The sequence below is a fragment of the Aureobasidium melanogenum genome (genome assembly GCF_000721775.1).
Source record: "Aureobasidium melanogenum CBS 110374 unplaced genomic scaffold scaffold_13, whole genome shotgun sequence".
Taxonomy (NCBI): Eukaryota; Fungi; Ascomycota; class Dothideomycetes; order Dothideales; family Saccotheciaceae; genus Aureobasidium; species Aureobasidium melanogenum.
The window spans coordinates 365,924-377,384 of NW_024470065.1; the positions used below are offsets into that span (position 1 = coordinate 365,924).

The 11,461-nt window shown below is 49.5% G+C and overlaps 2 protein-coding genes across 2 annotated transcripts; both read left to right on the plus strand.

Moving 5' to 3' along the window:
• Window positions 1-728: 728 nt before the first annotated feature.
• Window positions 729-3,685, plus strand: M437DRAFT_50667 (uncharacterized protein; the record flags this gene model as incomplete). Its single annotated transcript, XM_041022053.1, has 3 exons — window positions 729-1,292; window positions 1,354-1,674; window positions 2,093-3,685. Coding segments are annotated over 3 exons (2,478 nt in total), but the record flags the coding sequence as incomplete, so codon positions are not given.
• A 1,964-nt stretch (window positions 3,686-5,649) lies between these two features.
• On the plus strand, window positions 5,650-8,239 carry M437DRAFT_66863 (uncharacterized protein; the record flags this gene model as incomplete). The annotated part of the gene is made up of 6 exons (XM_041024836.1): window positions 5,650-5,805; window positions 5,860-6,669; window positions 6,719-6,870; window positions 6,922-7,104; window positions 7,170-7,514; window positions 7,567-8,239. 6 exons carry the CDS (start codon window positions 5,650-5,652, stop codon window positions 8,237-8,239), a joined length of 2,319 nt encoding a protein of 772 aa, XP_040878937.1.
• Between the last annotated feature and the right edge of the window lie 3,222 nt (window positions 8,240-11,461).

Genomic DNA, 11,461 nt, shown 5'->3' on the forward strand with positions numbered 1-11,461 from the left:
GCAGATGTGAAATAGGGATATGTCGAGCAGGCTGAATGGATTCAGACTGCGGAAAATGACAGGCGTGACAAGTTGTCAAGTTGTTGGTTGCTGTTGCTGCTGCTGCCCAGCCAGCCAGCGGGGTCTATGTCATCCATCGCCCGGCAAGTCGGACGCGTCCTTCGCCGTTCCGTCCTCCGTCACAGAGAAAGTGGCCGTGCAGCACAGCCTGCTCGTGCTTGGCAAGACAAGCGCATCTGATTGGCCGACGTCTTTTCGACTCGTGGCTTCCCTGCGAACCTCGAGATTCGAGCTTCTCTTTCCTTCGGCTCGACTCTGTCGTTCTTTGCCCAAGCTCTTTTCTTGTTCTGTGTTGCGTCGCAGTTTCAGCCAAAAGGTCAAGTCTCCTCCCCTTGACCGCGCGCTGCTTCTGCTCAACTCTCAGTGGCTGCACCTTGTTTTTGCAAGTATTTGCGCGCATTTCCCTTATCACTCAACCATCTCATCTTACCCTTTCAACTCCTTCAAGAGTTGTTACCCTTTCTCTGTCTCTGCCCTGTACGAGTAGCAGCTCCTTTGCGCACACTGACTGTCAGACTTGCTGAGTCATTTGGCTCGCAACCATGGCCTATTCTCAGTCTCCAGCTTCCGATGCTTCATCGGACCTATATGCAGAGGTAGATACGTCGTCGCAGCCCAACTTGACTTCGCGTGAGCGCCATCAAGTTGCTTCGCCTGCGTCCGACCAGATGTATGATGATAGTCCTGTACCACCCCCAGCACAATCAAAAGGCAAGCGTAGATTTGGCGCAGAGGATCAACAGACTCAGGTGCCGCAAAAGAAGCGCAAGCTTGTACTCACTGCAGAACGTTACTTTTCACCTGCTGTCCCGACTGTCGCCAATCTGCCTGCCGAGGTCTGGCAGCATGTATTTCTATACCTCACACCCGACGACCTTAGTCGTTGCTTGCGCGTTAGTCGCTTGTTCCGCTCCTATCTTACCGATCTCACTGCCACTATGAGCATCCGCCTACCACCTCATCGCAGTGGCTTGAAGCTCATCGACAGCGAGGCTATCTGGACATCAGCTAGGAAACTGTTTGCCCCTAATCTTCCTCGCCCACTTGCTGGCTTTACCGAGATGCACATGTTCCAGCTTCTTGGAGGTGGGGATTGTCAAGCTTGTGGTGCTCTGCCGCTGCAACCAAATCAGCCCACTACCCTCTTCGACGCCGGACCTGGTCATGGCGGCGTGCGCGTCATCTGGTCGTTCTCTGCTCGCCTTTGCTCTGAGTGTTTTGAGCTGTATTCTGTCAAGGTAGTATTTTATCACTTGGTAATCTCGCACTCTGGTTGATCTAATAATTGTTTAGGATGTCGATGTCGTGGTCTCTCCGGTCAACCCATTGAGAGCTGGCCTGCCCTATGCTTTTTGCACACCAGACTTACATTACATTCCTGCTACCTTACAGGCCCAGGCTGCTGCTTCCATCAAGGGCACGATGTTCAAGGTGTACTCACAAAAACATATCGATGATCTTCAACAAGAACACCAGAATGCTATGGAGTTCGGCACTGCTGCCGCCGAGGAGTGGGTGAAAGGCCTGCCGTTACTCGGAAAACAGCAGATGGCCGATGCCGCTCGTTGGGAGAGATGGGAAGCCCAACTTCCCCTTGGTTCCGACATTTCCAAAGTGCTTAGAGACTATTTCCGTTCTTATTCTGTCCCTTTAATAGGTGAGGCTCCAGTAACTGCTCCACCTGCTGCAGTAACTGCAATTGCGACGCCTTCAGTGAGTGCAACTTCACTTCCAGCGCCTCCTTCAGCTCAAAGTAAGTCTTGCCAATCGGTATATTCCTTTTTCTCTTTGTCACTTCGCCTTCCATTTTCCTGCAAGTTCTTGACAAAGTCTCGGACGTCATCGTTCTCATGTTTTGCTCCACACCGCTCGTGTACTCGGCATGCATCTGCAAAAGACTTTGTCAAATAATGCGAGAGATATTGATTGTGATTATACAGTGAAACATCCTCTCCCTGCTCGAGTCGTCGCTGTTCCTACTGCAATCCAGCCGAGCATCACGGCCCAAAGTCCTCAACAATCCAGCAAAAAGGAATGGCGCGCACCTCGTAACCTGAAGGAAGTCAACGAAGCCAGGGCTTCTCGACGAGCCGACATCGAGCGACGATGCTACCATGAATTCCAACCACCGCTCATGCCCAACGTCCTACAACACATGGAATCTTTCCACGCTGCTATGCAAATAACGACACCTTTGACTGACAGCGCATGGGAGGTCTTGAAACCCCGTCTCTATGCTCAAAGAGATGCCGCTGAGCAGATTGAGTACATGCGAGAGGAACAAATGCGTGCTCTCCAAGCAACGATCCCTGATCCTGCGTACCAAGCCATGTATAGCCAGCCTGTGGATCCAACCGTTCTTCAGCGTCAATATGAAGCTGCTCAAGCACCGATACGAAAGAAGCTGGGCATGTATGCCGACGACCTGATTCGAATTAAATGGAAAAAGGGCAAGGTTCTCAACCGTGACAATTGTCCTGAATTCGCGGTAGAGGTCCTACTCTACGCGAGGAACAGATTCGTTCAAGTTGAGAGGCCGCATGACTTGCCACCAGATCAGATGACCGACGAGTCTGATCCATGGTTCGTAAGTCTGGAAAACATGCGTTGGCTCTATGACCAGAAAGTCAAGACATATACCGACAAACATTTGCGCGAGCTGTTTCATTGCACAGAGTGTAAGTCGGCCGGCAAGTCTTACGCTTTCGAAGGCATGATACAACATTATGGTGCAAAACATACTTCCGAATTCAGCCGAGGCAATATCGTTGTTCATTGGCAAAGTGCAGAATGGCCAGAAGAGTCCCCTTTGGAACCCTGCAACGGTGCCATTCCTGATCCTACTCTGCCTCCTAAGCCAGATAAGAAAGCCACAGAAGGCGGTGACGCTAGCCAATACCAAGCAGTGGATGAATATGGAGCTTCAGCTCAGCCTGGATATCCAGCTTACCAGAACGGCTCTTGGCCTGCGACGGATCAGGCTGGATACTCAGCCTATCCTCCTGACGCCCACGGTTATACTCCATATGGATATCCCTATGCAAGTGGCACTCCGGCAGACCCTCATCACCAACATGGCTACTACCCGCCTCCTGTCAACCCTGCGAGCTTACATCACGATCAAATTGACTTCCTTGCAAACGTTGCCAGGGAGCTTTGGGACACTACTGCTGGAGTTCAGGGCTTAGAAGAGAGTGTTAGAGTTCACACCGTACTGCATCATGTTGTCTTGAGGTTCAAGGCTCACTTTGGTCTCGAGCCGTCGCTTGATATGCTTACCGATGCTCTCGCCAACCACAACCTCATGCGACCTCTCAAAGAAGCCAGTGGAATGGCCTGCATGACTTGTATATCGAGCAACCTGGATGGCTTCGTTGCTTTCAAACCCTATGCGAAGCGCATTGCCGACTACAAGCTGTACAACACTTCATCGCTCATAACACATTTCAAGACGGTCCATCTTGGCAGCGACTCTGGACTGGATTGGAAGGAAGATATGATCGAGTTGCCCGAAGATGATAACATCCGCGAGCTGTTGATTGCCATTGGCATGAATGACGAAAAGCTCGGTTTGATCGCACAAGTGTTCCCCAAGCTTTTCCCCAACCCACTCCCAAAGATCGGAGAGGTCAAGGAAGCCTTCAAGCCACTCCCTAAGAAAGATACAAAGTCGGAACGTCGTGCGAATCAAAAGAAGAAGAAACAGAAGCGTAACAGCGGACACCATCCTGCCCCCCTAACTCAGGGCGAGACCTCAGAAGAGCAATCTGACACACTTCCAGAGGCTGCAGAGGATGAATACGATCCTCGGCGCCCAGCTTTCATTGAGCGAGAAAACCAGGGATCGAATCGAAATGGCAAGAAATCACAAGGTGACGGCCAACGTCTGCAGCCATCGATCGACCTTACACAACTTGCACCAGAGACTCTGGAAGCTCTCAGCCGCCTACGTCCAAGTGACCCAGAGGTTCAGAAAGCTCTCGCTGGCAGGACCGAACGAAGTCCGTCTGTACCCAGGGCTGGTGAATCTAACCCCCCTCCACTCGACGCCGACCGCCGTAACCGCGCTGCATTTGAAGCTAATCGTGTGTCCGCATATCAGCCACAAGAGTCTCGTGATGAAAACTCACGTTCGAATGGCCGACATGATCGTGGTGGTGTCGAGGAGCCTCCTGAGGACTATACCCAGATCATCCGTACTCCAGCTGCTGGTTTATATGGTCAGCATGATGCTGCAGCTCCTGCCCTCTCAGTTCCACCTCAAGAGCGCTACATTCGCGTCGACTCGCGTGGGCAACCTCTAGAGCATCTCAGGCACGAACCCGTAGCTTACGGCTATGAGTACGATCCTCGCGCAGGACATCCAGAATACTACCCTCGACCCGGATACAGAACAGAGCACCCACCTGTTTCGTATGGCTATGAACCAAGACCCGAAACTATATACGTGGATCAGTATGGTCGTCCGGTCGAGGTTGTACGTGTGATTGAGCGTCACCCTCCACCTATGTATGACTACCCACCGCATCAACCGGAATACTATCAGAGAGAGGATCCACATGCTAGGTACGTGTATTACGACCAACCACCACATGGCCCACCTGTATCACAGCCAGGCTACGCAGCTCCTCACCGAGTCAACTACGGACAAACGCCTGCTCCACCATCAAGACATGTGTACGACGACGGAAGGGCATCTGTTCCACGCAACTGAGACGACTGTATTCGTAGAGAGACATCGGCCTTGAAATGGGCTTGACTTGTTGACCATCTGTTATTGCTAGTTAGGCTAGTTAGTTGCTCTTACGATTTTGATCGCTATCCTGTCAACAGCCTGCACAATATGCTTGCGTGACCGACAGTCGAGGTTGCTTGGTGAGTTGTACCCTCGTTGGCTGTTTCTATTGTGCCGTCAAAATTGATCGCCCTTCCCCTGCGTCTGCAATGACAATCATCAACCGTTGTTCATCGCTAGCAAGAGCTTCGACCCCTCTTTTAGAGGGTTTCTCTGCTTTAGGGCAGGGGCTTGGCATTAACAAGAATCCGTGTGGATGACGCGCTTACGTGAGATCTTGAGTTCTAGATCAGGCTGATAAGGCCAAAAGTAGGTGACATACTGCGTGATAGCTCGCTCACTAGCGACTCATGCTTATGGCTGCATTGAACGAATCAAGATGGGCGGAAGGAGTGACCTCCAAAACTTGGACCGATTTCTCGCATGCGTGAAGCGCGACGTCGCTTTAAGGTTTTCCCCAAGGGCCGTTGAGTTCAGACTTTGCGGGAGTGCACGCGAGGGTCTGTGGGAATCGTCATTCGCAAACTTCCATTCTTCCTGACTCTCTTCTTATGACTTAGAAATAATGCGTCAGCTTTTTTTGCGATCTGACGTTCTTCCGAACGACTGTTTGTGATACATCTCGCGCCCAAAGCCCATCTCCCCGGTCGAGCTTCACCCGAATTCCTGATTGTTGATGCGACATCCGACTCTCGCTGCGGACCGTCCTTTTCTCCGAAACTGATGACGACCAGAGATCCAGGGACCCTGAGCACCTCACTGCATGTATTTCCTAGCTCGTCATCAACTAGACCATGAGTCGCAATATCTTGCCAGCATGCGCCGCTACAGATCATGCCAAGGTCGAATCTCCAGCGGCGCCATCTCCGACTGCAGCTAGATGGCACCCCGCCAAAGTCAGAAAACTTGCCGGTTCGGCGTGTGAATACTGTAGAAAACGAAGACGAAAAGTAAGCACATCGTCTTAGTGTAAGTTCATCCAAACTAACGTGATCTGTCAACAGTGTACAGGAGAACAACCATGTCCACTGTGCGTGGATAACGATCAGGAATGTATATACGACATCACGAAACCAGAAACGTCAGGTCAAGTTATCAAAAGGAAGCATGCTCAGATGCAACAAGATCATGACGAACTAAAAGCTCTTTTCGATATTCTTGCGACAGCCAACACCCAGAAAAGTCTTGAGATTCACAATCGGATTAGAGCAGGGCAGTCTCCGCCATTTATTCTCCAACAATTGCAGCATGGAGATATACTTGCTCAGAGTAGGATCAATTCAGAGAGGCATGCGCGGCATGTTCTACTTAGCAGTCTGATGCAGACGACCGCTTCCTTCGATGAGATGATTGATTTCGTTGGCTTCACTGTCGCAACGAAATCCGTTACGCAGATACCTACCACGGCGCTTCTGCGACAGCTTAGGGGAAAGCAGACGGACATCAAGGGATTTCGTAATCTTCTTGGCTACCCGCAACCTTCGCCACCGCAGCGTCGAATAGCCATATCTGACCTCCTCAGTGATCAAGAACGGCCATCACTTCAGACTGAGACCTTCAACTCGTCAGAGGACGAGCAAGAAAATAGCAAGATACCGCTAGAGCCACCTATCAAGGTGCCTGCAAAGCCTTGGACTGTACTGACGGAGGATGACAACCTGGTGTCTCACCTGATTTCCTTGTGGCTCGAGTATAACAACCCATTCTTTCGAGTCGTGGAAGAGGATCTGTTCGTGAAAGCTATGCAATCTGGAGATCTCCGCTCGGAATATTGCTCACCTTTCCTTGTCAACAGCATTCTGGCCCTCGCTTGCGTATGTTTGGTGTGGTATCTATCACAACTCAAGACTGACGAGGATATAGCTGTGGTCGGAACACGAAGGCGCTTTTTTCCAACCTGATGATTACATAACGCGAGGACAACACTTCCACGATGAAGCGTTTCGGCTCTGGCAACTCGAGGAGGGAAGAGCATCTCTTACGAACCTCCAAGCACTCGCTATATTATATCCTGGGTAAGTGAAATTTTATTGCTCGGACTTGCAACATCCCTAATGCGAATCTAGCTGTATTTTAAGAGGCAAGGACAAATTAGGTGTAAGCACATGTGCTCTATTGACCCAAATGGGTCGGAGTGTGCCAGACACGCTCCAGCAAACTTCATCACAATCCTCACATACGCCTGACGAACTCAAAGCCTATCAAAGGGCCAGAAAAACGGTCGCTTGGGCTGCTTTTGCATGCGATGTGTAAGAATAACATTTTTCTTGATGTCTTGTTGGCTTGTCGTTGCCTTGCTGACTACCACATCCAGGGCGACTGCCAACACAATTTTACAACCAGCTTGGCATACAGCTTGCAAAGAAGATTTGCCTACCCATGAAGAGCTCGCGCTTGCAAAGTCATCAAATACATGGTCGGGTTATCCTTATCATGACAAGAATGACTATCTCGACAAGGACTCGTTATATATCGCTCATTGCCGACTGATTCAGCTGACATGGAAAGCACAACGCATCTTATATGCTTCAGATCGCAGCGATCCGCAGTTCTTTGGCCACGTCGAGGCTTTGACTGACGAAATGAACCACTGGAAGAAGGAGTTACCAGACAGCCTACAATTCCATGGCAGAATGCCGGCTCCGGTGTATGACCTCTAGTAAGTTCGGCATGACATTACCCATAGGACATCGACTAACACGAGCTTAAAGTTCTTGCTATGCAAGTGTGATCATCGCTCTATATTCACTTTTCCAGCCACTAGGGAATGCTCGACTCGCCCCATCAGAAGAGACTTCACAATCGCGTCCAAAGCAAGGTTTCAGATATCATGCAGATCTGACCCCACCTTACGAGACACCCGCAATAACAGAAAACAATACCAAAGCTTCCTTCGCGCAAAACATGAGCTATCGCGCGCTTGCCACCGCCCAAGAACACGCCATCAGACTAGCCAGTTTCCGCCACCATTATGGCTTAAAAATCGCACCGCCTTATTTTGTTCAAGCAAATGGCGTCGTCTGCTTTACCCTCCTCCGCGACCTTGATAACCCTGCCTCTGCAGCTGCCTTCAAAGAAGCCTTCCGCTGTCTCCTCGGCGCCGGTATGCAATTACTCTGGGCAAGAGGTATGGCTCGAATGCTACATCTCACTGCCAAAAACACAGGCATACAGTTGCCGCGAGCTATAGAGACTATTTTGGAAGCTGTTGCGGATACAGCGTGGACGAAAACCGATACGGAAATGTTGAGTTCGTGTTGGCCTAATATTGCTATTGCTAAAGATGCGAAGGTTGGGGAGAGTGTTACAATGGAGGATTTGATCAAGAAGTGGGAGAGTCTTGCTGTTGATTCTGAGGAAGGAGAAGGCAAGCAGCGAGGATGATGATCTTGGATGATGATTTGAAAGATGCAAGTCTATCTTACGATCAATTGTCAAAGACCTTGTTAGCATTGTAAAATCGAAGCAAAGTTTTTACATGCCAGATACGGATCAAGGACAATATGAGTTCTAATAATTTGGTCAATGATTGATTGAGGTTTCCTTTTGGTGATCGCAAAACTTCGATAATACAAGATAAAAGACATCGAATCTCGAGATGTACAAGTATCTCAAAGATAGAGTCATCAAATCTACTGGAAGATCTATATGATCGGCACTCTGGAGTATGACTAATCAAGGGTAGAATATTTGCAACATACAAAACGGTTTGCAAAGTTGTTGGAAGGCGCACTTCTCAACCATGTCCCGATCAAGAAGAACCTTCCATGTGGCGCAATTGGCGTTACCAATTACTCCTCTCGCCTTTGTGTCGAGTCCGCATGTATGCTTGCGAAGAAAAGTCATCGTCAGCCGGCGACAGAAATGCAAATAGTACTTTAGCTCTCCTATTTATCATGGTTCTAGCCTAGGCGCTCTACTCATGAGAATATATCACTCGCGGTGCATAACTTGGATTTTCTGCCTTCAGTTCTGTTGACTGTTACACAACAGGGCTTGCTCACGGTTGATTTAATGTATTCCTGCCAACATCCAACAGATTTGCTTGTGTATGCAAGAAGAAACCCCTCTATAGCAGGATCTAGACGAGGACTTTTTCGATTAACCACAAAGACTTAATGCGAGCTTGTGAACACAATCTTGTGGATGTACACGACCAGCTCATCGAAGAAAAAGTTCGTATGATCGACGCCGAATAAATCTGATCAAACACGACGAGAAGTGCGCCATGTTCCTTATTCTTGCCCGAGACCCCACGAGGGCTCTGGAAATAGCCAGGTACCTTCTGTGTCTTGTTCATGTGAAAAATTGGAGAAAAACCAGATTGTAGGGGTAAGAGTCATCAAACGTGGAGTGTCGCGTGCGCATTCCAGGCACTGATACGCATGCAAAAGACCTCGGAGTGTTCCAATCTCGATGCTGCTCATATACACTTCCTCAATTTGGTCAACAGTGACAAAACACTCTGCTCCTTTGAGAAGGTTTGCGATGACCGATGCTCACATAGCAGCGCGGCCGCGCTGGGTTCTGCACCCTGCACAAACAGACCTTACGGCAACATGAACTTCGAAGTGGCTACAACATTTTGTGGTCCTTTTCGTCCTCCCAGATTATATACTTTTCTCGTTCAACGCTCCTGCGCAACTTCGCTACCTGAAAGAGAATGAAACGAAAAGGCAACAGGATTATCCGCGGTCTGGAGACATACCCTGGTCGCATACAATTCTACGCGCGTGGATCTCAAAGATGCAGCAGGGGAAGGAGACCCAAGGGATTGAAGTGGTTCAAATCGAAGGATCTCGTGATACTGATTGTGGTTAGAAATTCCCCATCTTATGATCTTGTAGACAATCATAGCGACTGGATACATGATTGCCTCGTGAAATCGTGACGTGATACAGCATCTATCGCGTGGGTATTCATGATCTGCTCGCATATAAGCGAGCCGCCAATATCACGATGATCGGAACATGCAGGCTAGAAGCCTTTCGCTGTTTGTTCAATCCACAGATATCCAAGTATTGATCATCCCCACAATGAAACCATCTACCAGGATTGAATCTAAGTCTCGTCTTTGAGGTCTGAGCAAGGGAGGGGGGTAACCCTGTTCTAGGTAGCATTGGTGACACGTCCGCCTTTCTCCCACTTCGACAAGTTGAGTCTTCTTCGTAAAGCTTATTTCTCCTGGCGGGCAACGACTATGCCTTGAGGATCGAGTGCGCTTTTTGCCTGTGCGTCATCCAGCCGATCGAGGTGGAATTTAGAAAAGGCCGTCATTCCTGCCAGCCAGCTGGTGACAAAGATAGACCCACAATCCGTTTGCGGCAAGTAATCATTCAGATCGCATGCTAGAGGATCCTTTCTCGCGCCTTCCAGTCTCGATCAACGTTATCAGTGATCAGCAACCAGTGCTTGTTGGACAATAACCAGGTTCGCATCGACGTTGCCCGCTTGGACACTCTCTGTGACTTCCGCTGCAAGCTCATCTTGCGAGATGTTAGATGCAACAATCACAAACGACTGCTTTAACCGCCACCTCTACTTTCCACAAACCGCTGATGGAGATTTAGAAAATGTAAAGGTGGTCCTTTCAAAGCTGTCCATACTAGATCACAAGTTCTGGAAGGCACATCTGCGAAATGAAAGGGCAAATGATGGGCATTATGTCTGCAGACATTGTGATTCTCCAAAATTTGTATACGGGGCGGAAGCTGTAAGGCATGCAATCGGGCCTTGGGTGATCGAGTGCGATTTTGGCGACGGAGTGCATGCTGAGCGATTCAAAACCTCGATCGGATTAACATTGAGTGATTGATACTCTGTCTCGATCAGGGAACGGGTTCACTATTGTCGAAGGAAGAAGGCTTGTTTCAAGCCGACTAAATGTAGTGAAGATAATGATATTGATAGAGAACGTCTTTTGAAAGCTCTGTTCGCGAATTCTCGGGTTGTGTTCGCTTCCGAGCCGGGACTGCTTGCACAACTTGTGGAAGCAAAATGCCGCACGGACGAGGGGATTGACAGACAGGAGCTTGCCGGCGTCGTCGCAATTCTCTCGAGTCATGATCTGTTGGGAACGGTCTGGACTCCGTAGCTTTCAGGAACCGTCGGCTTGGCGAGAGTGGAGACATGAAGCGGTGGAGGGAAGCACCGCGATCAACACCCTTACAATATACGTTTAATATATTAAATGTTCAATAAGAGTCTGCTGTCGAAGCGAAGCGGAAATTAGACATCCAAGCATGCTCTTGTCAGTCTTCCGCATTGAGCCATCCCGACAGGAAAGCTTGGTGATTGTGGGCAAACAAGTCAGTCCCCTCGCTAAAGCTTTTGACACTCACAGAGCTCGTGGCCCGGGCTTCAGCGCATCACGGATTCTTGACATCTCAGAACTCGAGCACGATGGCTTGGGGCCTGAAGAAGATTCTGGGGTTGGGTTCGTGCGTCTTGGCTGTGATCAGATTGAGAATTGATCCCACCACCTACAATTGCGACCTCGGCCACTTGCTGTGGTAGGAAGGTGTTTGAAGCTTTGGCGATAGACCGCCTAACTTACTAGGGCCTCGGCCATGGTTAATAAATCAGAACGAGCATCGCGTGGCCAAA